The following is a 26,775-nucleotide window of genomic DNA, read 5'->3' as shown; positions in this document are numbered from 1 at the left end:
CTGGTGTTTGTACTACTTTATTTCCCTGACTGTTTTACCCATTCTTGAATCTCTGTACAATCTGAGACAGAGATGATGCTTAGGCCTCAGCAGTCACCAATAAACACTAAGCTCCCAGCTGGAGAAAAGGACACAGACCTCCAAAAGGCTGTGCTGGTTACTGGGAGACTGAAGGAGAACACATACGTATGTATGCTGGTGTAAATTATCTGCTATTTACACCAGCATTTTTAGGTAGGGAGAGTCGGGACAAATTACCAGGCTTCAGCACAAGCATTTAAGGTCCTGGATAGAACAGTCTTGAAAAGGACTGTTGACCAAACTCTGCTTGTTTGAGTTCTTTAATAAAAAAAAATACTTTGATGTCTACAACACAGAAATAAATAGCTCTTTATGCTGCTGTTTAAAATCTAAAACATACACATCAGACTTCAGATATGATCAACTATTCAGACAGTTTGGGTTTTCTTCATACAGATTGCTTCTGTCAAGGTTTTGGCACAAAAAACTAAAAAACTTTGACCAGGGCTCAACAGACAGGATGGTACAGCACTGCTGAGACTGATGGTGGAGGAACAGAAACCTCCCATCCAAATAAGGTAATTACACATGTAAACATATGTTGGTATTTGTAGCATTATCTAGTATAAGATAATCATTCTCATTGAAAATCTGTCTTTAAGCAACTAAACCAGATTCATTATTGTTTCCATCAGTAGGAATCCAGTCAGAAAGCCCGGCTGCTACAGATATAAATTGTTTATTGATGTTTTTTTACACTTTTCAGTCACATTGTGAAGCAAAGCTAATGGCAGTTTATTATGGTGCAACTTTATCATTACTAAAGGGGCAGTATTACTTGTTTTCAAGGCACACAGTGCCATTTAATAGTACAATCAAAGTAACTATGTTACCTTCAGTTTTAAAAATGCTATGTAGGTCAAAAATGACTTCAAATGCATTTCACTTTGTAAACACCTGGAAATTAAGCCTCTGCCTTTGTAAGAAACTCTGCCTTCAGGACGCCATTACAAATGGCTCCTCTTCTAACCCTTTAATGTTTTTACCAGTGGTTCACTGAGAAGTAGCTCCTATAATGAGCTCAGCAGATACGCAGTTCCACTGGGTGTTTGCTAATTGTGGGGAAGGGCTGCTCTGTGAAGCAGAAGCTTAAAACCTTGAAAACTGCAGCTCCAAGGAGCTGCGCCTCGAAGGCAGGGCTAGGTCCAACCAGGCATTTTCCACAGCTGAATGGTTGCCATGGAGATTGAAGATTTGTCAAGCATGCAGGAAATAATCAAGGCAACACCCCATGTATGATTTTGATGAGGGAATAACATTATAACATGATGGAAAGCTCTAAAACATAGATTTTTACATAATACTGCCCCTTTAAAGTAAAAATAGCTGACAGAATTTAACCTGAGAATATTTGATGTTTGGGTAGAAAGTTTGGCATTTTCTTCTGGCGCTGACGTGATTTGGTTGCAGAAGGACAGAAACCTGGCAGGGTGAGAGGTTGCCAGATCAGCTCTGCCTTGAGGGCTCCGTCACGGTTGCCAGGTTGAGCATCTTCTCTGTTTGACAGTTTGAACTGGACACTGACCAGATGTCGCCCATCTCTATGAAAACATCAGAGAGAGAAATGATCACTAACACTTATGAGGTGGAGCGTTACTCTCCAGAAAAATCACGGCCTTGTTGAAAGATGCAGACAAGCACTACTGCAAGAAAGTGTCTTTAAAAAACCGGCTGAAGTTTCTGACTCCAAGTGGAGCTTTGTATTCGTTACTGATCCACCTACGCTCTCATTTCATCCATAAAACCGGTGAAGAATCCGTCCAGCTTAAGACACTTCAGCTGATGAGTTCAGCCTTCCTTACCTTGGCCAGGTCTCTGAACTCTGAACCTCTGGGTTTTCCAGGTCGGTTGCAGTTATTGAACCTGACAGAACTGATTGCTACACGCTCGATCCTTCTCAAATTAAATCAGTTCATTTGCGTCTTTTTGTTCATAAAACGCTTCTGTTGACTATTTGTAACAACAAAACTTTTGAAGGTTCTGTGATCACAACATCGCAGCATTTTCAAGAAAACTGAAGATTTTTGGTCTTTTTTGTCTCTTCAAAATCAGTTTAACCAGTAAAGAGAATAAGTCTAGAATTTATAATATGGTCAAAATGCTCACCTAATATTTGTGCACACAGTGAATAATAGTACACAATGCCGACAGCTGAGTTGTACTTTTATGTCACCTGGTTTGTTTGGCCTGCAGGCGTCGTTATCCTGCTTCACTTCTCGGTCCGAGCAGAAAGCCAGTCTTCGTTCCCGCCATCTGCAGTTAAAAAAAACTAAACATTTTTATCTGCATACCTCTTCAATTTCTGTCCCATAAGTATGCAGACGGGTAAAAAAACAAGTGTTGGTTCACCTGTGAAAATAGAAGATGACGACGACCAACATGAAGGAGAGGACATCGGTGAGAATCCACATCAGGTTGTATTCTTCAGGACTCTGACACACACAGAGGGCAAAAGTGTTGAATTAACTGTTTGAATTGTTTTTTCACATGAGAATATTAAAATAATCTGTGTAACTCATAATTTAAAGAAGTTAAAAGTCAGGCCCTAACTTTCAAAACCAGTCTTTCTTGTGACTTCACAGGGAAAACCTGCTCAGTTAGGGGAGCCAGAGCAGACCACCGGCGGCCCACCGTGTTGCTCTAATCTGGATATGCATCAGGGAAACAACATCTTGGAAGGCCAACCGGCAGGTGCAATTGGTTCACACCTGTTTTCACCCAGTTTAGTGTCGCCTATAAACTGAGCTTCATCCGACTTTACCCTCCCTGTCACTGGTGAATGAAATCCCTGTTTAAAATAAATAAACAAGGCTTAAAATACGCTGATGGAAACCCTGTAATTACTTTATTTCAGTATGCTTTAGTGACTAAATCAAAAACATTGCATTTTAAAAGTCACTTTTGGAAAAATGTAGATATGTTGAAGAGGTTTAGTCCCATTTGTTGCCAATAAATATGATCTTCAGAATAAAATCCACTAAGTTTTTGCACTTCAGACCTTTTAGCGACCAGCTCTGACTAACATCAGACCCACCATGAGGAGGAGCGGGGAGTCCAGGGTCCGCAGCAGCTGGGGGGCGTTGGTGGTGACCGAGTGGACCCCAGTGCACCAGGCCAGAGAGTAGAGCCACGGCTGGCTGATCACATACAGGTTGGTGCTGATGTTCACCGCTGAATACTTTCTGCAGGTGAGAACAGCAGCAGTGTTGGTAGAGAACCCAGCGGGTCCTCTCTGCTCCGTCACAAACACACAGACCTGGTGAGCTCAGCTGACATGGAGCTGTAGGGCAGGTTGAGTCTGACGATGTTGTTACGCTGCAGCTCCTCTAGAGGGAGTAAAGTCCCGGACGTCTGTTGGAGGTCGGGGTCCGACTGGTGGACCCAGGATCTCTGATCGGACGGCAGCCACAGAACCTAAACTTACAGACGTTAGTGCCTGCTGAGCAGCGTAACTTCATTCACCGGGAAGCAACTTTACATCAAAGACACCAGATGAAAAAACAAATCCCACTTCCACCTACAGCCAACCATCATTCTGATGATTAATTGGAATAAAATCGGACAGATGCTGCAGGTTTTTCATTTAACCACTTCCTAATCTCTTATGCTATTTTAGAAATACATTAAAAGACACAAATAAACAATTAAATTTGTTTTCAAATAAGCATTTTATGACCTAAACTGCAGTAACAGCATTCCTTTAGTGAACTCTTGTTCAATTTGAAGCAAAGGATACGTCTGCAGCTAAAAGACCCACTTTAAGATGGAACACATTTACAGACAAAGAGTTTTTTATCTTAAATGTAAAATATATTTTTCTACTGAATTACTGCTCTTAAGTATGTTGTTTGTTCAGCAATGTACCTTTTTAACGAGTCTCAATACTCCAGTTAGCGATTAATCATAGCTGAGTTTGTTGATGATGATTTCAATAATCGATTAATAGATTCATCATCATTAAATCGCTTGCTCTCAGTCTCTTTGTTCCTCTGCTCCCTCCCAGCCCATGCCTGCCCTGCTTGCTCTGTTTTTTGTCTTTTTCTGTATTTTTGGAGCCTTTCTTCGCACATCCTAAAAAAAACAACTACTTTTAAATGATTAATATTGTAACTTATCACAATGTACCAGCTGTCCTGTCCTTGTTTGCACACAAATGTTTTATTTTCACAGAAAAACAATTTTAATTCTGATTTAAGAAAAACTTTAAACATTAAATAGCCCTGAATGAGTTGTACCTGTGATGACTGGATGGACGACACGTTGTAGAGAACATCCAGGGTTCGCTGGATCCAGCTGTTACTGTACGGGTGGCCATAGGGCGGGCGGTAGAGGTCAAAGATCACCAGTTTCTGAGCCTGACCTGCCAGCTGCAGAAAGTCCTGCAGGCTGCAGACCGACTGGTTTCCTGCTCTCTGCCGCTCCTCCTGCCGCAGCGAACCAGCTGTTCCAAATGGATTTTGCTTTAAGGTACAAAAAGAAAAAAAAAAAAAAAAAAAAAAGAAATCAAAGCCCAGTTATTTCTGTGACAACACACCAATCGATGCGTTTTCCATTTGCTGGCAGACTGCATGTTGCTCTGGATTCAGTCATGAGGACAAAATGGTCAACATGTTCCAGCTGCACTTCAAGTTACAATAGAGCTGCTGAACTTCTGACGTTGCCTCCACACTCATTGACACTCCAGGTGAAGATTACCAAAAAGGGTTAAAAAAAGAAAAAGGAATATTTCATTTCTAAAACGCTGCACTTAAAAAAACAAATACTCTAAGGACATTTATTCATGGGTGGGTAAGAGGGGAATCCAGTGTGTAAGAAATAAAAATGTATTATAAATATAAATATTTCTCTGCATTTACAGTGGATGGAAAGTAGGAGGCAGTGTCTGAATCATCAAAGTCCATATATATGGATATTTGGACTTTTGTCCATTTATCCCACAGTAAAATTCAAGCATTTTTACAATAAGTTTTCAAACTTTTTCAGCACCACACTTTGGAGATAAAGCCAATACAACTGACCAAAAAAAGACTGCTTCAATTCACTAGTATCTATCATTTGTTACTGTTAATCATCTCATTGTGATAGTACTCTATGTTCTACAGAAAAAAATGTGTTTGTGTTTTTTTATCAGGTCTATGAAACCATCTGGTTTAAACTGTAACATTCAACCAAATACTGGCTTGCACTTTATTACAAAGTTGCTAATAAGGTTTTATACGTGTATCAAGCACTTCCCAGCCTTAGAAACACCAGATGGAGGTTCACCAATTTTCAAAGACAGGAACTCACGGAGAGGAACCAGGAGCCGGCGTTCAGGCCCTCCAGCTCAGTCCAGGTGAACATGGCAGCAGGAGCGCTGGTCCGGTTTGGGAAAACCTCCTGGACGTTGGTGGTGCGCTGCAGGTTGTGGTCGTGCATCAGGAAGGGCACACCGTCGTAGCTGCAACCACACAATAAAACATTCAATAACTGAAACAATGAATCAAATTAATTGTGATTAATCAATTATTAAAATAATCGCCCACTAATTTAGTTATCAATTAATCATTTCAACTGAAGTATACGGATTTAAAAAAGGCAATTTCCTGAAAGAACAACACTCAGAGCAGTAATTAAGCCACACCTGTGTAAGAAATATATAATTTTTTATTTAAAATTTGATCGTTTGCATGTTTAATGTGTTTCTAATTCTGTATAGAAAGGATTCGGTGGTTGAATGAAAAACCTGCTGAATGTGCCAAATATTTTTATCTGATTAATCGATTAATCATCAGAACAACTGATTCTTTACAATATTAGAATATTGTGTCTTTAGAATAATCAGTCACGGCATGTTTTTACAGCGCAGCGTTGACGTTTGGCTCATTGGCACCAAACGGACCTTATTGCAACATCCGTCTCCAGGCCGTCGCTTCCGGCTTCCACCGCCTTCTCGAACGACATCAGCGTGTTTTCTGGAGCGAGCTGCACGGCGGAGGAGAGGCAGAATCAGAACCCTCACATCCAGGAGGATAAATATTTAAATGAGTCGGTGTACAAACAGAGGCTTCAGCTCGAGAGATTTCAGAACATGTAAAAGGTCAGAGCTGCAGTTTGACTGGAACTTTTCAGAAACGTCTAAAAAAAACTAAAAGATTTGACTTTTGGACACTCGTTTCCAAAATATCTGTCCATTTTGATGTCTTACAGATAATCAGGAAACCCCCTCAAAAAATTATATTACATATAATCACTTTAAAAAAAGAAAAGCTTTTTAACATAAATGTTATGTTTTGGCAATATTAGGAGCTACACACTTATGGGAAAGACTAAACACTGAAGCCCCAAAAGGTCATTACTAAAAACAAGCTGAGAGTTTACAGAGCTTCATGCAGGCAGATCCATAAAAAATTGAGTGGAAGGAAGAAGTGTACCAGAAAAAGGAATAACTGCAGTTTTAAGAGGATAGTGAAGAAGACAGTATTTATGAATTTAAGGAAACTTTGCATTGATGCAGTAATTCATGCAAAAGGAGCCCAGACCAAGATTCAGTCATACATAGAAATGAAGTCATGTCAACTTTTAACCAGTTTGTATTCAGATTTATTTTAGATATATGAAGTTCTACAGCATTTAACTCTTTCTGGTGGGATCAATTGATTTAATTTATTTAATTAACAAAAATTCATAAAATCCACCTGGTTAATGTCCTCTTCTAGAGTTAAATTGAATCTTTTTCACAGCGCTGATAGGCGGCCAGCTCACCATCGGCGCCCCCCGGTGGCCGATCAGCGCCGGCGCGGGGCCCAGCGTTCCTTTCTGTTTGATGCAGGGAGAGTACAAGCCCAGAGGAACCAGGTAGAGGGTCAGCAGGATGGACAGGTAAACCCCCACGATCAGCCCCCGCCTCACTGCAACAGAAACATCAGGTTTTCAAACGCTGCATCATCAAGACGCTTCAGAAGTTGACGACGCCGTCTAACTGCTCAGATTAGGGAAGAAACAACAAACAGATTGAGATGACATTCATTTCAATAATTGTTCTAGTAATATTAGATCATTTCATATGTTCTGCATGTAAATTTGCATGCAAAATATATGAAGCTGTGAGTTTGTCAAGATGTCAAAAAGTAAAGTTTTCTGGGCAAAAAGTTCCAGAACTTTAATTCCTACATTTTTAATTTTAGAATAAATGAAAAACATTTAGTGATAATTATAGCAGATTTTTCTACAGCAGAGTATGAAAGGAAAGTAAAAACAAAAGGAAGGAAGGACAGAAAGAAAAGAAGAATTAGAGAAGAAAGGAAGAAGACGAAGGACATTTGGTTAGAGGGGTTAGGAATCCAGTCTGGAAAACTCTCCTTTAGTTGTTGTTTTATATATTTAATCCAGACCTGGAATCAACAGAACAGATCACAATGAAGATCAGAAAGTCTTTAGGAAACTGACAGTAAAGCCAGATCACCAGAGTGATTTCTATTTAGAACTAAAAATAACACAAATCAATCATTTTAGTGTTTGTTTTTAACCCGAAGCGTCTCCTCACCGCTGCTCTTCATGCGGAAGACGTGCAGAGCAACAGGCCAGGCCAATGATGTCATCAGCAGAACGCCGCCGAGGTGCAGGTACGGCGCCGTCACCTGCTCAGGTGATCAAACACACCATCAGCGGTGAGGAGGAAGAGGAGGAAGAGGAGGAGGAAGATGTTACCTGGAAGGAAAGTAGCAGAGTGGTCCATTCTTCTCCCCACAGGTCAGATAAGACCGCAGTGGCTGCGACGGAGAAGATCAGGCTGATCAGGATCCCAACCTGAACACAAACAGGAAGAAGGACAGTCGAAGGTCAGAGGTCAACAGACCTCTGACCTTGCTGTTTCATCAGCAAATGAGGTGGATTATTGTGTCCTGACGATCATATTAACAGCACAAATTGAGCTTTTAGTGTCATTTCAGTCATGAAACTGTCAAAATCCAACAGACTTTAATATAAGATGCAGTTTTGAATTTAATGCACTTTGCAAGCGCCGTCTGGCTTCTGATGAGACTTATGTTGTATTAAATATATTGTAATGTAAGATGCGATTTATTTAACTGATCTTAACTCACAGCGGTGCAGAGTTTATATATTTAGTTCAGGTTACCTTGTGACTCCAATGTAAATGAAGCTTCTGGCCTTCAGACAGTAAACACACCGCCAGAAGCTGCAGAAACCAACAGAACAAAAACATCCTGTGACACTTTACTCACTTCCTGCTTTTCACTCGCTGCAGGTTGTTCAATTTTACTCCCACGTATCTGGAAGCGCTGCGTGTTTCCCAGACATCTTCAAAATGGCTTCCAGCTCTGCAGAGTCTAATCAACCTGAATTAGCAGCTTAAAGTTGCCAAATCCCAGAAAATGAGGGACTTATTCTGTATTTTTAATGATTTTTTTTTGAAAACTCTGTTTTGCCTCTGATAGCAAATAAAAACAATTAGTACTTACAGAAAAATTCATAAGATAATCTGTGACACCATTAAACTGCCGTTTATGCTGCATTACAAAAACACAACAGTCTTTAACAAACAAGAAAGTTGGTCTTTTAAGTAACTGTAAAGTTTATTTTAACTTTTTAATCTTTCACAAAAAAATAATAAATGCGTGTAATTTAACTTAACATAGTTTCTAATGTTTGTTTGAAGCCTTAGGGTTTGAAATCTACCATTTTAGTTCACTTTAAAATAGAATATCTTAACTCAGAAGAAATATTAGCATCACCTGAACAATAAGGAAAAACTGCAGCATTCGCATGTAAATATCAACTTATTTACATGTTGATATAACATGTAAATCAAAGGTGATATCACCTTTTTATCAACTTTGATAAAAAGGTGATAACTACATGCACAGCATGTCGGCGCCTCACCATGAGCACAGTGACGTAGGTGAAGAACCCTGCAGAGATGACCAGCAGAACCACAGACCAGGGGAACCAGAACCCCAAATGACCAAAGTTAAACCTTCAAACCAGCAGAGGAGCAGAGAGAGGGTCCATTTAATACAGTCGGAATGAAAATGAGGTCCATTTAATGAAATGAAGCATTGACAGAAAATAAGTTTTTTGTTTTATCGACAAAGTTGTCGAAAGAAACAGAGAAAGAAAGAAAAGGAAAAAACTGAAAAAAAAGAAACAAAGCAAAGAAAAATGAAAAAACTAAATAAAAAGAAAGAAAAAGAGAAACAAACACAAAACAAAAGGAAGAAAAACCAAAAAAGGAGAAAAAGAGAAAACAAAAAATGAACACAGAAACAAAGGAGGAAAAAGAGACAAAAACAAGAGAGAGATGTGAAAAGCACGTAAAAAACAGCAATCTTAGTCAATTTTGACCAAATTTATATCAGTTTATAAATGCTGGTCTTTAAAAATCACCTTTTAAGCTCATTTCTGAAAGAAAGAAAGAAAAATCATTCAACCCTGAAAAAGTGTTTTTGAAATTTCTTTCTCTCCCACAAGTTAATAAGGTTAATCTGCAGCAGCAGCGCGGTGGGGGATTAGTACCAGCTAAATAACATTAATTTTATAAAACCCAGAACACAAACTGTTTTCAATCTAAATGTTTCAAGTATTCCACAAAATCCTCATAAATTACAACAAGAGAAGAACAAGGAGGTCTTAGTATTAGAAAAGAGTTTAAGTGTAGGAAAGGTTGACGCTGTTCGACCACAGCAGCAAACATCTGGCTGTGTTTAGGCCTGCAACAAGCAGATCTGGAAACTTTTCCAGAGGACTTGTGGAAACACGTCTTTGCTCAGTTTTAAAGCAGCAAGAGTTAATTTCCCAGGAATTCAAATATTGAATAATTTAAAACAAGCAGGATAACAGCATGAAGAGACGCAATAGAAGTAATCTGCTCCTAAACAAACACGCCCTCCTGCCCCTCCTCAGGTTCCTGAGTAAACCCCTGCAGGGTGTGTAAACGTATTGCACACAGAGAAAACGGTTTGACCCACCAGTCAAAGTCGTTGTAGTCATTCTTTGCTTGTCCCCAGAAGTAGAGGAAAAGCAGCGTCAGGCAGAAAGCTGCGACCAGCAGGGCGAACGACGCTCCCTCCAGCTGTGGACGCCACAACCAAGCAGGACGTTGACACAAAACCTTCCATCGAAATCACACAACTGACCTTATCTGATGGTTCATTTTATATTTTCATTCTCATTCTTTTTTACTATTTTGTTTGACCTTTTCTGGTTTGCTTTGTTGCTTAGTTAAGCATTTCCTCCTGTGTTTTATGATTCCATAATTATGGAAATTCACGACAAATCCACAGATCCCTGCATTTTTTCATACCAATACATGATTGTGAGTTTATTGTAAAATTTATCAAGTTTTATATGTCTGTCTTTAAACCTTTAGTTCTTGTTGTAGTTTTTTTTTTCTTTTAATTATTTTGTTAAAAACGCTGATAGAATTTGAACACAGTTTATAGGTGCCTAGAAAATATTTTAATAACATATTTGGGTCATCTTGTTTCTAGGTAACGAGCAAAAAAACAAATATCGGAGTGAATCGAAACAAATCTGTTTTGAGGTAGAGTTGAGAAACTACAAAAATAAAACAAAATTTTAAAATGGAATCTAAAACTGAAGTATTGATCTTATCACAGTAGCAATGGATCCAAAACTGAACTCTGAAATAATGGCGAAATCCTCCTAATCTTGTGACTTCTTGGTTTTTTATGAGTTTAAAATGGTGGTGGGAGACAATTGAAATGATTAAAAAAGGTAATTACAGGGTACGTAATTATTAGAATACAAGGAGTTGAGGCACTTTTGCATGGTTCTGTTCTTCATATTGCAGAAAATTAACTATTTCTGGACTCCAGTGGAATCGTCCTGTAAGCTGCCCCACAGTGTCTGACCTTGCTGCAGCAGCAATCTTCTGGCTGACCTCTGCTCCTCTCGTAGTGCCTCCAGCGACAGCCATACAGACCCGACAGACACCGCACGAAGGCCCCGTGTTCGTAGCGCTGCAGCAGTTTGGCGCGGAGGCCAATCAGGCGCTGCGAGAACTTGGACGCCATCGCTGGATACGTCATGAGTCAACCGCCATCCTGTTGACACACACCTGAGAAACAGAAAACACACCTTGAAGCGCCGCTGCAGCGCTGCGGTGAGCGGGACTGGTCGTGATTAAACGGATTAATCGATTATTGGAATAATCGACAACCAATTTAATGAGCAGTTAATTGTTAAAAAATAACATATTTGGAGATGTTATTAAGCCAACACTACAAAAAACATAGACCTTTTGTATTTAACATAAAACCATTGTCTGTAAGGACGTTACAGACCCAATATATTTGACACACGTCTCACATCAGTGATGTTAAAGTTGGATAAAATGCAACATGACAGTTCAGACTGCAGACACTTTTTATTAGTTAACATTTGTTACATAATGTTGTGTTTCTGTTTAGTTGTGGTGTTAGTTTTAGTTTTAGTTTCTTCATACTTAGGTTCTTTTTTTAGGTGTGGAATTCAAACAGGTCAAATTATTGAGATTATGTCAATTAGGTAATGATAATCAACAGAAGACACCATTTTCAAAAATTGTGTTCAGTTTTCTTCCAACTCTTACTGTGGCCATTTTGAGCTCCAGCCAGCAGGAGAGTGGAGCGCCGCAATGTGACGACAGAAACAAAAACAGGAACAATGTGGAGAGACGCATCGTTTGCTCTGCAAAAGCATGAATGCAAATAAGCTGCACCATGCCTGAAGCTTCCTCTGAACCACATCAAAATCTATAAACAAACTTTATTATCACTGCAGCTGAACAGGAGCAACACATTCAGAAATGTAGGATTGTCTTTGTCTCGTTTACTGCAGCAGCATTCGTTTTCAGTCCCTCAAAAGGTGCCGGTCAGATTCCAACTTGAGTTTTTCCTTCCAGCAGATTTCAGGTCAACCTCAGCAGAGCCAGACCTGAAACTTCATCCCTGTAATGTCCTATCTTTGTTTTTTGTTCTTTGAACAATCAAAAATATGATAGACCTTCCTACAGACAGCCAGAGGCAGAGTGGCAACAGTCGCTATTCTTATTGTACCGGAGGAGCAGAGCGGAGGACAAAGCCGCTGTAACTCATCTGCTGGGTCGACTCATCAGCATCCTCTCCAGTTACTGAAACATTTAGAAGCTAAAAAGGTGATTCGCTCTGCCCACAGATTGGTTCTGTCCATTTCAGTTATTCTGGTTTACAGCTATTTCAAACCCAAAATTCAACATCTCTGAAAATATTTCATCAGGCCAATAAAAAGGGATTTTTAGGCCATTTTATTTGGTCGAAATGTTGGTTGGGGCTCGTTTTGCATAAAGGAGATCAGGGTTGGGAATCTTTTACTATCTCACAATTCCATTAAAAATTGAGTTTGGATTAAAAATAAAAGATTCATAATGATTTCTGCTTTAAACTGTAGGCTCTTCCCGATCTATAACAATTTGCTTTGCAAGGCAGAATGACAAATAGAGACAAAAAGTGTCTCAGCGCTACATCTTTCTGCAGACAGCCTCCTCAAAGAGCTGCAATCTCCATCCAGAGGTTTTCAGCCATTTGACAGCCTCATTATTATTCTAATTATTTAATGAATAATCATAAACAAAAGCAGATAATTCCTCACTGAGTCGGATTACAGATAAAAAAAGATGCCAGTGGAAGAAGACAAGTTGAACTGAAGGTAATTTAAAGATAAAGGTAATTTTATTTATATCAACAACCTGAACACATTTCTGCATAAAACATGGCAACAAACTTCTGACCAATCACAGGTATGGCTGACCTTTGCCCCGCCCATTTCCGCTGTTCTTGTGTTGCTCACTCTTCATTTTGTGACCCTTGACCCCACACAGTGAGCATCATGTCAAACTCTGTCTTCCTGGGAATTTAGTAAAAAGCTAACTGTGTCCAAATGTCTTCACGAGGACGGACTGGTTCAGTCGTCTCTGTCTCTAGTTTCCTCCACAGACATGGACACTTGGACGCCTCACTGAGTGGGTTGGCCAGTTGCTGCGATACGTCAGTGTCCGCCATCCTTAATGTGGTGGATTGGCTGTTTTGATTAGTTTTCAAATTGTGTTCTTCTCCTTACTGCAGGTAGAAGAAGAAAAAAGAGTGAAATGTTTCAGGTCACCTGACATGACACGTCAGAGAAGAATAACTGCAAAGTGCTGTAAACGCTCACGCAGCCGTGTCTCATAAACATTCCAGCTGTGGACAATTCCTGGAAACATCAGGACGACTCCAGCATGGAACGAGCCAAGAACTCTGGGTCGGCCAAACGGGAGTTCACCAGTTAAAAGAGTCAAATATATAAATACAACAAGAACGCTTGTTAGTGGGCGAGATTTGTTACAGTTGTGGAACTTTGTGTACTCAGATATGATGAGTTCATCTCCTCCCTGTTGGCCTGATACCAGCAGAAAGGCCAGAGTTGATGATTTTGTCACATTGTACAGCTGGCCGGAACAGATGAGCATCATAAATGTTAAAAATTAGAGACGACTGTAAAAAAAGCTGTAACTCACAGGTGGCTTAATGTGGAACCACCATCATGTTTGGAATGGAAGAACATAATTGAGGAAATTCATGCAATGGAGAGTCTGACCTTTTCATTAAGACTTGCCACTTATAAATATAAAAGATACTGGAAGAAATGGATCATTCATCGGAGCCTAACACCAACTGTATAACTGATGGAATTGCCTTTTCTGTTCTTTTTTTAGTTTTGGTTGAATATCACTCAACTACTTCCTGTCAAACTAGTTGCTCTGTAAATTTTGTTAGAGGGGGGTCTAACTGTTCTATGTCTGTATGTGTTCTTGGAAAACTACTAAAATGATAAAAAATAAAGTAAAAAAAAAAATAAAATTAGAGACCATAGTCCGGCACTGCAAAAACACCAAATCTTACAAAGCATTGTGTCTAGTTTCTGGTCTGAATACCTCAGCATCACTTAATAAGTACTAAGATCACTTAAACACATAGAAACTTGTTGATGTTATTTTACATAAAACTGACAGTTCCATTGGCAGATTTTTATTATTTTACTTGTTTTAAGACTGATGTTTATTGCACTGCAGGTATTTGTCCATGCATGGTGACCATGGAGTTCCCTGAAACTCCTCAATGCCCCTTAACCTCAAAGTCCTTACGAGGCATTCTTTGTGCACTTTTTCCTTCCATTAAACTTTCTATTCCTATGCTATGAACAGAGAGGTTACGACAGCCAGCATCTTTAGTAATAGCCTACTTTACCTTCCTTGTTGCGTATCATTAATAGTTTGCTGCTGAAGGTCAGGAGTCTTCTCTGTGTCTTTCGCTGCCATTTTTTAAAATATTGTTTCAAATTAAATATCTCCTGCAGTTTTCCAAACGCTGAATTTTGGGTTTTTAATTTGCTGCAAAACATCAAAAATCAACACGAAGCCATTGGAAAACGTCACAATCTATTGGAGTTTCCGCTGGTCCAGATGAATAAAGAATCAGTTTTTGGTCCTATTTGTGAATTATGAAGGCACATGTGAACACTTTGACAGACATGTCTGCATTCCTGCTGCATTCCCTGCTTCCAGCACTGAACGCATCACGATTCCTGCAAACAAAACGAAACAGCAGAGCTGAACTGTGTCCGAACAGAACAGCTGCGGGTCACATGAATAATCTATTGAGATTAAATAATCCATCCCATGCTGTGTTTACCAGTCCAAATAACAGTCAGCCTCCGTGTTAGTAAATCATTCACTCATATAAACGCCGAACTTTTTTTTTTTTTTTTTTTAATAACTCCGTGATTTTTGGAGCTTTCTGAGGCCTTTTGCCATTTTAAAGCTTATTTATTGCAGCAGGTCTGATCGGCTCCCTTCATAACTGTCTCTGCAAACAAAGAATGGAGCCGCTGAGCTCCGGAGATCCGCTCAGAGAGAACAACCCGAAACCCGCATGGATCCCTGCATCTCCTCCCGCCTGGTCTCACATCTGTCCCTCTGTCCCTCTGTCCCTCCGGTCCGGCCCGGTCTTCCTACCTCCAGGCTCTCGGTGAGCCGGCAGAGACGAGCCCGCGGTGCAGAGCTCCTCGTCCGGCTGTCGCTGGGAGCAGATCAGCTTATCAGGAGAGTCAAGCCAGCGAGAGTTACCGACAAAACAACCGGAAGTACAAGACTTCAGACTTTAAAAGGGGAGGAAAACATCAGGTTTCCTTTACGTTTGAGTAAAGACCAGTAAACGCACGGTGCAAACTGAACACCAGGAGCGTCTGCAGATCTAAAGGGGGCCCAGTGATCGTCTGGGGTGGCACACCAAAATCCAAAATGTAATCAGAATTCAAGTTTTATAAGTTTATCATCACTTCTGAGTGAGCCAGGAGGAGTGAAAAATGTCCTGAGAAAAAATGGAAGCAAATCTGAATAATGAACTGAACTTGATGCTCTGTTTTAGACCTAGGATCTATTTGAATGTATCTGTGAGTGAATTGAAATTGAAACTTTTTGTAAAGCGCCTTCAGAAGTAAACTTTATTAATAAACTGAATTTAGTAAATCACATTTACTTTGGTGCTTCAAAAAAAATCTGCTCCTAATTTTTGATAAATATCTCAGAATTGTTTTCCCATTTTAAAGGAATAACCATTTTACTTCGATTTTTAGTTTTCTTTTTTCAATGAGATGTAATTCATGAAACATGTAAAAAAAAAGAAAAGAAAAAGGGAAGAAAGAATGAAAGAAAAAGGAAAAACAGTTTCAGAGCTAATAACAGTAATATTTCTGGTACTTTTGGTATCATTCTATTGTGGCAATACAATGCAAGTATTCAATGAAAAAAATATAAACATGCTGCAAACCAGCCTGCATCATCTATCAATAAAAATATTAATTTGTTTCAAATGTTTAGCCAAAGTTGTCAGGAGTCGTTCTGGAACCAGAAACGTATGGAGACAAACACTTACCACACCAGAGGTGAAGTTTTGTGAGTGAAAAGTGAAGAAAGAATCTAATGGAAGGAGAAAAGTTCTGTAGAACTGTCTGGTCCGGTAGCAGTGCTCCGAGGTTCTCTTCTTCAGGGAGACTTGGTCAACATTCAGGGAGCGAAGAGAAGATGTCCTGGTACTCAGTCATGTTTCAAGCCTTATATGGATTTCCTCTTCCTCTTCGCTTCCACTGTGTTCTTGGATTCAAGCTGCAGAAGCTTTAATGTAGTGGTGGTTCTAGACCCACATTACCACACAGAGCGGAGGCGGAAAATGATTGAACAGTAAATTATTGGGAATTAGTAGAGAGAAGAGAAAACATGAAGCAAAAGGCCTCAGACTGGTGCGTTTGCACCATGAGCCCCGGAACAGAAAAATATTTCATTGTCTTTATTAAGTGAACAAAAAACCGATTGTAGCTCCTAAAGTCCAGGTCATCAGAAGTCCAGGTCATGGACTCCTGATCACCAGCCCTGATTAGTCCCATTTTATCCAACTCCAGTTTGTTTGTCTAGAAAGTCCAATTTGTTGCACAATCCAACTCTGGTCTGCCTACAAGCCAGGCTCTGGGTTCAGATGAAGAAATTTCATATGTGAACGCCAACCGGACCGGAGACCGCTCCAAAAGCAGGAAGTTGAATACGGTGCAGGGCATTCTGGGTAAAGACAACCAAACAAACAAGATAAATGACTTGTGGTTTTTACCAAAGACAAGCAGAAGTCCTACCACTGCTCTGTTTTTGTTCACGTTTGGTAAAGTGTCTTCTTCAGAGGTTTTTGTGTTTCCTTCAGTGGTTCTTGGTGCAGCGCCCCCACAGGCAAGGAGGGATAAATGGTTTGAACAATTAGAAAAGTGAGCCAGTGCAGCTGAAAATGTAACACATTTTGCAATTTTGGTCTCCAATCAGGTGTAGCAACTCCCTAAAAATCTGTTGTGTTTTAACAATTTCTCAATTCAAATGCATTGTTAAAGTAAACTTACAAAGGTAAAAACATTAAATTGGTCAAAGCCTCATTTAGTTACGGTTTCAAGATAAGAAATTGTAAGAAACTCTCCAAACATCGATTGCTTCAAGGACCTGAAGAACAAGTAGGTATAAACGATGGACGGATGTCTCTCCATGTTTATCAACCTCACAGCAAACTGCTGCCTAGCAACAGAACCGAGTCAGACATGCACGAAAACCTGCAATAAATCATTCACTCATATAAACTCTCCCTTTTGATGTATGGTTATAAAAGGTACTTTACTTCACTATGTGCTTTCCTCTCATAGTGACACTTTGCTGTTACTCTGGCCAGGCAAACATAGGAGGCTGATAAAGAAGAAGCAGCGCCCCCTAGAGTCACACTAGGAATAATGTTCCTGATCGTTTGAGTTTCTCTTAGTCAACTTTCCTGCTCTTCACATTTTTACTGTGAGAAGAAGCTAAAATGAGTCGAATTAATCGTTTTTATTTCAAACTGGAGTTCATAACTTCTTTTAGGTTTGTTGTGGTAAGAAAACTGTTTCTAGAGCAAACCCAGACCCAGAAGAACAAATATAGGAGGATCTTTAAAATTCTTTCAAAGGTATAAACATGGATCTGGTACTCCATGTTTCTATCCATTTAATTACCTCATAGCTGATTATGTAAGTCTTTGTGTTCACTGACAGCCTGTATTCCCCTGTGGGCCCCAGAATTGAAGTTTCTCGTCGAGTTTTTCCTCCATTTCTGGCTCATCTGTAGCCGAGATACAAAATACAAAGAGCAAAGCAGATTTTTGTTGGATTTATTTTGAAAATAAAGCGGAAGCAGTAGAGATTTTCTATCAAATTTACATAAGTCATCCTGGTGACCCTGGTGCTCTGCGGTGTCATCCATCGCCACCTGTTGCCAAGGTGATGCAAACACACCATCAGTTAAATGCCAGCTACTTTAAAGAGATACGACGTTTTGATGAAATATTGTGTTTGTTTGTTTGTTTGTTTATACCAACAGTGACTCATTTAATACATTTCTTAAAATATGTCCAAAAACATTCCTCTCACAAGATCAATTTATATAATCAGAAATGGAATGTCATGGCCTGTTTCACCATGGGGAGGCTGCCTGCCTTATTGTGACACCCGTTACAAAAGGTCTGTTGGGTATATTCGTGGAAGGTTTGGTGGAAGGAAAAAGGAAAGAAGAGGATTGTGAAGCCAAACCATTTTAAGAGCGTTTTAAGAAGCTAATCACACTGATGAAATTTATGCAAAAGGAGCCCAGACCAAGTATTTGGTGCATATGGCCTCAGGAGGAGCACATTCAGCTGTGGAAGATTTTGAAACATAATCCTAAATAACAGATTTTTGGTTTTAACTGGAAGGCAAAAACACACAAAGAAACACGCAGAATATGTCACTTTGTGTATGACATAAGATTCTTAATTGAATTGCTTAAATAAATTAACTTAATGTTCAAAATGTAGTTTAACTGGATTTAAGAACATTAACATGAAGCTGGACAGAAAAAGAAAACTAAGTCAACATTTTGATATTTCACAGCAACATCCAGAGCTGTGAAGTTACTCAGTGCAAAAATGAATGTGGGGAAAATGCTGAGTAAGAACGAGACCTGCAGTAAAATCCCAGGGTCAAAGTTTAAGTGAACAAAGGTCACCTTAAACAGGTGAACTTTGCACAGAGTGTGACGTGCAAAGTTCACCTCATTTAAAACAAGATCACTGTTACACAACCAGCAGAAAGTTCACCTGTTTAAGATATCCTCTATAGTCACAGATAAAAACTGACTGGAAAAGTCAGACTGTTGTGTAGCCTTTCATATTGTCATTCAAACATTCAAAGTATTTCTACTCTTGCTTGAGTAAATATTTTAGCTGTTCCTCTGGGCTTTTGCAGCTGCTGCCATTATTAACCGAGACAGCTGGGATGTTTCATTTATTTTAGTTTATTGGGTTTGTCAGTGTGAACAGTTCAGATCTCCTCCAGCTGCTCTGTTTCTCAGTGAAGTTGTCAAACCGCTGGAGCAGGAATGTCCTGCCTGCGTTGAGCCTGTGAACGATTATCACATCAAGTTACCCGCGTTTCAGACGCGTTCACCCGCACTTCCGGTTAAACCGTCAAAATAAAACAGTCAACGGTCCTCTAAAACAAAGTAAAGTCCAGATATCTCTCATACAAGGCTGCATGTGCAATAAGTGAACCTTAAAGAGTAAAGGACAGAGGAGCCAGTTATTGTCTGTTCATCTTTTTGTTGTATTTTTACCCCTCAAAATATTGGTCAAATAATAAAATGAAAAACTAGTTTGTTTAGATCAAGACTTGAAACAAACACACAAGTAGGTTAAATTGAGTGAACTAATGACTTTGTTGTCGTCTATTTATTGTAATGATATTTTCTCCATGAAGAAAATTTGGAAAAGAAAATTGGATTATTCACTGAAAGAGCTGAAGTTATTTCCTTCAGTTGGAAAGAGTAAAAATCTTACTTAAAAAATTTAACTGGGACGTTCCTTGTTTTGTTTTTGTTTTTATCTCTGATAAGAAAATTGGTCCAACATCAAAATAAACCTAGTTGATTTAAAGTCCTGAAGTTCCCTTTTTCTGATTAAATGAACTTTTATTTGATCAAATAGTGTTAAAAACAAGAAAAAATGCTCCAAAAACGAGAATAGACAAATTACAAATATAATGTATGTATTGACTTTTTTATTATTATTTTTTTAAATTCGCATTCCCCCACTGCTGCAGTCACAATAAATGTATAGATATAGAGAAAAATAAAAGATGATGCATCAAACTGCTTAAAATAATCAAAGTTACTCACATGTTTACTTTTAGCCAAAGTAAGTTATGATTCTAATGTATATTTCTATCAGAGTACATTCTGGTTTGGATAATTGCCCATCAAATTGTTGGCCGTGCCTTTAATTTGAAGGGTGAGTCATGCTGCTTCCTGTTTCACAATAAAAGCTGACGCAGCGGAGACAGCGTGGGTCTCCCGGACTTTGACTCTCCGCCACGGATAACTAGTCTGACAAGTTGCGCTGGGTCAGACCAACGGCTCGTCCCTCTGGCTGAACCCGGCTGTGAGGCTCCGGACCTCGGCCATGGCGGACCTGTGGGTCTCTGTGGGTGTTGTGGCGGCCGTGGTGCTGCTCTGCGAGGCGAGCCGCCGAGCTGCGGCGCGTTTCCTCCCGGGTGTTTGTTGGCTTTACCTGCTGGAAGCGGCGTCCACCTTCCAGCTCTGCTGCTGCACCCAGGAGCTCAAACTGCTGGCGGAATCCGTCCGCCTGGACCTGTCGACCAGCTTGACCCTCACTTACGTCGTCACCGTTGTTCACTTGTCAACTTTCAGGAAAGCGACGTGTAACCCCGCCGCGGCTCTGGAGAGAGTCTGCCGCGGCGCGGCGAGCGGCAGAGGGGCGGCGCTCCTCATCGCCGTCCAGCTGGGAGCCGCGGTCGCCGCGCGGTCCTTCGCCGCCTCCGTCTGGTCGCTGGGGCTGTCGGATATGCACCGCCAGCACCAAAAGTTCGGGTTCCGGTGCTTCGACCCGCTCGGCGGGACAGTGCTGGAGGCCGCCGCCGTGGAGCTGGCGTGCGCCTTCGCGGCTCAGGCCGCCGCCATGAACATCCACAAGCTGGAGGAGAAACTCCGAGTTCACGTCTTCGCTGCGGTCATCACCGCTCTGGTTTACACAGGTGAGCTGAACCCCACAGGAAACATCCCTGGTTTTATCGGTTTCACCTTAAAGTTGATACGATTAATCGATTATTGAAATGATCGTCAACTAATTTATACATCTATGAATGTTAACTGGAGGAAAAACTACATGAAACATTCAGAGTAATAATTAAGTCAAACTTTTACTCAACTTGTCATGCATACAGTTTGTACTTAAAGCTGCAGTTGGTAACTTTTATTTATTTATTACATATGTTCAAACTGTCACTATCTCCTCTGCCTTCTCTCACTGCTGACTAGCAACGACCAATCAGAGCCAGGAGGCGGGTCTTAACTTTAATTATTACTAAAATAGACAGTTATTTCAATAATCAATAACTGATTAATTGTTTCAGCCCTAAAAAGTGAAAACAGCAGACGTGTGCAGAAATAACCCATCAGAAATGTTATTTGAAATGAATAAAATGGTGCACATGCTTGCATGGACAGTTGCTTGATTGGCTCCGAATATTTTTGAGAATAAAGAGCAGAGTGACTGCAGAGTGTAATTGTGAAGTTTTGTCTGTCAAACAGTGTTTGTGAAACCCACAAACGCAGCACAATTTATATACAAAACAAGAAATGTCATTAAAGAACAACAGAGAAAATGAAAATAATCTCAGATTTCAAACTGATCAGCAGAATATATTATGAATGAAATGATAAATCATCTTTAAAGGAAAGCTCCAGAGATCAGGAGTGTTTTCATTCCTACTGAATAGTTTCTCCGTCTCTGGGTTTCATGGAGTTTGTTCCTCTGAGTATCTTGTTTAGTTCTGGTTCTGTGACTTAGCAGGTCTTTTATTTATTTATTTATTTATTTATTCATCTTCTCTTTAAAGACACTATTATGATAAAACAATAGAAAATAAAATCACAAAACAGTCTATCTGTCTTGGTTTGCCATTCTGGCAATAGGCTGATGTAACAATAGATTCTTGTGCAGGTAAAATGATTATCATCAGCATTAGTTTGGTTATTTATGTTTTTACTAACCATGGATGAATGCATTATGTATGGTTTGGGTTTAAAGAGCATATTAATGTGCTTTTGTTTGTCTTTGCAGGTGGGAGTGTTTCTGGAGCCATGTTTAATCCCGCCTTGGCCTTCTCTGTTCAGTTCCCCTGCAGTGGCCACACATACCTGGAGTACTGCTTCATCTACTGGCTGGGTCCAACATTGGGTAACGATCATGTTTTCATTTGATTCCTCCTCTTTTACAGTGCTGTAGTTAGTGTTTTAGTTTGAACACACGGGCTGCACTGTAAGCTGCGTTGTGCCTGCAGGCATGGCGAGCTGCATCCTCCTGCTCGAGAAGATCCTCCCTTTTCTTTCTGGACAGAGCAGCGCGGAGATGGACGGCTCCGTCACACACAAAGAGAAGACGCAGTAGATTCTAGTTTCATTCAAGTGAGAGAACAGTCCTGAATGACTTTTCTCTGTGACTGTTGGGGACGTGGATCAGTGAGGAGAAAAAAACCCTTTTGGGAAACGTGTGCTCCAGAAGTAGATGGAAACGTTTTGCTTTCCAGGCCAGTGGGAGGAATAACAGAACAAAAACATGAACAGACAGAAACTTTAGCTCTCATTTAGGTCATTTATGAGGAGCAAAAATGAACCAAGAGATGAAGAAGTTAGATTTAAAACATGCTATGTTTTAGTGATAACTAAACACTCAATGGTGACCAAAAACACCATAACTGTTCAACATAGACCAATATGGCTGATACATTGAAGTTAATAGTATTAAAAATCTAAAAGAAAAAACTGCATTTCATATAAAATGTAGAAGTTCTGTTTTGATTACATATGTCTCGGATTGTTTTTCAATTGCAGGACAAACTAAACTTTAGCTTTCTTTAAATATAATAAAACTTGATTCTCTTGTATTTCGAGCCTTTAGCCATTGAAAACGTGACTTTAAAGTTTTTATCAGACTCTGTTGTTTCAAACATACTCATAGTTATTATATTCTATAATATTCTCATAGCTGGCAGTCCTGCTAACGTTCGCTAATTATTACTTGGGTTTGCGCAGTGCTGAAAGTATATACATTAGATTGATGGTAAATTTGTCCAGGCTGCCTGCATTGATGGACAATTTCTGAATAATCCGTATATATACATTTAGGTTAGCTAGTAAAATTATGTAATTTATTGTAATCCAGAAAATCTTTGGGAACCACTGCCTTAGAGAAAAATGTTTATTGTGTTATGTAATTATATGAGTGAACCTCTTATGACATGGTTTTTCATTTCATTTTGTTGGAACATTGTTTAGTTGTTTTGCTTAGTTTAATTAAATGATTACATATTTCTTAAAACCAGCAAACCAAATACATGAAGGTTTTGAAAATGCACTGCATTTGAACGCACGTCGCTAACAGACGACAGTTACGTGGAATCGCATGTTTTATATGCGTCAAATGGTTCCATAAATATTCTATTAATAGCATTTATGCTTTCTATGCAATATTACGAACTCGTATGCCTGCACCAAGTGCTGATAATCATTTCTAAGAATGTATGAACACACCAGCTGAATGCAGCCAGGTCAATATTTGGCGAGTTTCTCTTAAAGGATCAATAAAGTCCATCTACAAACACTAAAATGATAGCACATCCTCTGACAATCAGTTTTCTGTTTGTTCCAATCACAGTGTGGAAATATTTACTAAAAATGTAATGAAAATGTGAGTCAGTTAAAATTATATAGAAGCAGATGGCTGTACTCTGCCTGCCTTTCTAGAAACAGCTGAAACTGTGAAATATTATATATCTGACAGCACTGTAATGTTTAATTATCTTATTTTTAAGTTAATGAAGCACAGAAGTTGTATTTTTATTTTCTTTTATAAATTCATAACTATTTCTATCATTTTAAAAGCTTTTTGTTGAGATTTCAGACAGTAAGTTCATGTAATAACATGATGAGCTGCTACAAGTGAAAGTTTCCTGGATGAAGTATCAACGAGGTGCAGAGGATTGTTGTAAACCGACAGCTTGTATTGTTGTTCATCTTTTTCAAATTTAAGCTATTGTTAATTCATTGTGTTGCTATAAAATTACATTTTCTGATTTGCTGTTTTACTGTACGTTATGTTTTTAGGGAACATGGTTTTGTACGTGTGTAATAAAAAGGTGTTTATTTTTGATGATATGTGAAGTATTTTGATTGGAATAAAAGCTAAAGAGATTTTTTTGTCACTCATGTTTTGGGCTTTTTAAGTTTGTTTTTTTTTTCCTGATGTCTCTGTCATCTGCAACAGTAACATGACTTCCTCTCTTGCAACACTTACTGAAGCTGCAAGTGAATCTGATGGCATGACCTACTTTTTGGCTAAGTTGACTGATAAATACCTGATCACATTTGGGCCCTCAGAGCGTTAAAAATTCATGTCAGACATCATAGGTCCTTAAAAGGTGACATTACTGAAAAAAGTCAGTTACAAAGTAACCAAAAACACAAAAATCGAAGGCAAAATGATCAATGATTGTGGTTGGTCAGCATGGTGAAGGTGCTGTCATGCTGTGGGGTCGAACTGCTTATTATACCAGCAGCTATGCCTGAAAGTACGAAGCTGTTTATATTATTTAAAGGGCCAGTAGCATGAGGAAGGAATGAATGCTTTCAGTCTGGATTTAGAACTGCTGAAAACATTTGAAATGAAATGACATAAAAATAAGTGTTCATTTTACATTTGCAAAGTGGGGGAAAGGTTTTGGAGGAAGCTCTATTTTTAGCTATTCTGTTAAATTGTTAAAAAGTATGTTTTCCATATTTTTTTATCCCAGTGATGTAAATAATAGAAACTTGTGTTGTGTGAAAGAATAAGTTTTGTAAAAACACCTGATACTTTTTGATCCTATTTCAGTTTTGCTTTAGGTTGATAATATTTTTGTTGAATAATTCTCTTACTGTTTCTATGAATTTATTCATAGTAAAGTGTAGATATTTTCACCCAAGACTTTGTCACAATGAATGATCAAAATAACAGCTAATCCCCTCACTGAAGTCTGGATTATCCAAAAAAAGCTCCATCAAATCCTGCCAGTCACATGGTGCCTGTTACATAACATGAACATGTGGCCTTTATTTAACTTTTACACTCAGATTTAACTAAATGTCAAACCAAAAGCAGCACTGATGACTTTGCACTGTTCATTTTCAGAAACAAGACAACCAGCATGACATTTGGTACACACTGTTTGTTACTAGCAGATCTGCATGGAAACTATTGATCTCACAGGAACTTGCAGCATCAACACCTTCCTGGGGCTGACGTGTGCAGATGACCTCTACTGGCAGAAATGAGAACTCCATGTACTTGAAACTTTCTGTTTTAATAAACTCATCAAAACCTTTGCACTCTCAGGTCTTCAGTAACGATTGAAGTCGAAGTGTCTGGTAGAGCGTCTGTTTTCAGCTGCAAACATTTCTGTCCAAATCCTTTTTCACAGAGTTAGAAAAACACTTTCCACTGTCTCCTGTGATCCACTTACTGCCTTCAGTAATCCAAAGTCCCTGCAGTGACTAATAAACTCTAATCTATCTTTACACACCTCTTTAGACTGAACCCTTACATGCCGTCTGCAATGTCTGATATTAACAATACAGACAGTTTCACTGTAAATTCAGCCTGGTGCAGTTTGTACAAAATATTGTACATGTTTGTATTTACAATGCTGACATCACAATAACCATAAAGTGCCTTAGTGAAAACACACATGCTTCAGTAAACCAACCCTCAGATCTGGAGAAAGAAGCCTGATCTTTGAAACAACCCACCAGGTGTTAAATCTGTGGAAAATTCAGGGAGTTGTGAGGATTTTATTTGCACTAACAGACTTTATTAGCTGTCGTGTTAACACTGATGACTCCTCCCAGTTTTAATGGACAAACAAGCTCAATCTGAGGGCTAATCTACATCATGTATCTTGGTTTCTGTAGCTCTTTGCTCAATCAGACGCTCCTGACAGGACTTTTGACTTTCAGACCTTTGATACGTCATATTCAGTGGTGGACTGGACATCAGGAACACCAGGCCTGGCTGCTGCTCCATTCAGGATCGCTGAGGGATGTGATGGGACCCAACCTTGGGTTCAGGTCACATTTATTAATAAATGATCCACGCTGTTCGTGGGGCTCACTGGTATACGCCAGGCTAAAAGTCAAGTCAAAGTTTATTTGGAAAGCACATTTAAGTAATAATGAAGTTCAAAGTGCTTTGCATTGTAAAAGCATGATACAGTCACCAATTATTAAACACGCCAAAAACATATTTTGTCAAATGTCATAATCAAAATTATCAAGTAAATACAAATCAAATGCACTATATTGCCAAAAGTTTTTGCTCATCCATCCAAATGATCAGAATCAGGTGCTCCAATCGCTTCTTGAATGTATTGTGGTGCTAAGCCATGTAGCCATTTGTAAACTAATAACAGTATTTTAAAGTCTATTTTATGAGCTACAGGGAATAGACTGGAAGGATTTAGAACTGGGTGATGTGCTCTGCTTCCCTGATTTTAGTCAGCACATGATCAACCCACTCACATTGATCAGCAGTGATCAATATGACTGAAGATAAATGCCTGGATGAGTTTCTCTAGATCTTTCTGGGACATTACTGCTGTAAGTGGCTTTTTGTTTTTCTGAAGTGTCAGGTCAGAGTTCATCACTACACCTGCAAAAACTCAACAGACTGCAGTTGCACTAGGGAACAGATGGACACGTCTGAGGAAACAGACTGTGCACAGGGTCATATGAACGCCTGCAGAGATTACATTACATTTGAAAGTTGTGAGTTTTGCTGACTTTTTTACAGGAATTATAGGAGCCGCAGTTTGGCCCGAGTTAAAAGAGGATTACATTTAGCTTTAAGGCCAAGTTTCCAGCCTGGAATATTCTCCATGGTAAAAACCATAACTGATGTTAAACTTCAGAAATCTTGTATTGTTTGAGGGGAAAGACTCGCTACAATGTTTTATGTTAATCTGAAAAAAGTTTTTCAG

The 26,775-nt window shown here is 39.3% G+C and overlaps 2 protein-coding genes across 4 annotated transcripts; one reads left to right on the top strand and one right to left on the bottom strand.

Moving 5' to 3' along the window:
• Nucleotides 1-744: 744 nt before the first annotated feature.
• Nucleotides 745-16,149, bottom strand: LOC129370646 (glycerophosphodiester phosphodiesterase domain-containing protein 5-like). Of its 3 annotated transcripts, XM_055046762.1 has the most exons (17): nucleotides 13,273-15,047; nucleotides 12,871-13,178; nucleotides 10,956-11,161; nucleotides 10,050-10,153; nucleotides 8,965-9,058; nucleotides 8,201-8,260; nucleotides 7,771-7,869; nucleotides 7,607-7,700; nucleotides 6,826-6,971; nucleotides 5,963-6,045; nucleotides 5,371-5,521; nucleotides 4,317-4,541; nucleotides 3,338-3,495; nucleotides 3,116-3,263; nucleotides 2,431-2,513; nucleotides 2,255-2,334; nucleotides 745-1,622 (listed from the first exon to the last, which is right to left on the bottom strand). In XM_055046762.1, exons 3-17 carry the CDS (start codon nucleotides 11,130-11,132, stop codon nucleotides 1,528-1,530), a joined length of 1,797 nt encoding a protein of 598 aa, XP_054902737.1. In that variant the 5' UTR covers nucleotides 11,133-11,161; nucleotides 12,871-13,178; nucleotides 13,273-15,047; the 3' UTR covers nucleotides 745-1,527. The 3 variants fall into 3 exon arrangements, with proteins under 3 accessions (XP_054902737.1, XP_054902736.1, XP_054902735.1); XM_055046761.1 differs by lacking the exons at nucleotides 12,871-13,178; nucleotides 13,273-15,047 and adding an exon at nucleotides 16,032-16,149; XM_055046760.1 differs by lacking the exons at nucleotides 12,871-13,178; nucleotides 13,273-15,047 and adding an exon at nucleotides 15,113-15,315.
• Nucleotides 16,150-20,044: 3,895 nt separating this feature from the next.
• LOC129370725 (aquaporin-11-like) lies at nucleotides 20,045-23,957 on the top strand. Its single transcript, XM_055046894.1, has 3 exons — nucleotides 20,045-20,739; nucleotides 21,828-21,944; nucleotides 22,048-23,957. Exons 1-3 carry the CDS (start codon nucleotides 20,148-20,150, stop codon nucleotides 22,152-22,154), a joined length of 816 nt encoding a protein of 271 aa, XP_054902869.1. The 5' UTR covers nucleotides 20,045-20,147; the 3' UTR covers nucleotides 22,155-23,957.
• The last annotated feature ends 2,818 nt before the right edge of the window (nucleotides 23,958-26,775 follow it).

This window comes from Poeciliopsis prolifica, unplaced genomic scaffold, assembly GCF_027474105.1.
Source record: "Poeciliopsis prolifica strain line A6 unplaced genomic scaffold, Auburn_PproV2 SCAFFOLD024, whole genome shotgun sequence".
Lineage (NCBI taxonomy): Eukaryota > Metazoa > Chordata > Actinopteri > Cyprinodontiformes > Poeciliidae > Poeciliopsis > Poeciliopsis prolifica.
This window is presented reverse-complemented; position numbering and strand designations above follow the sequence as displayed.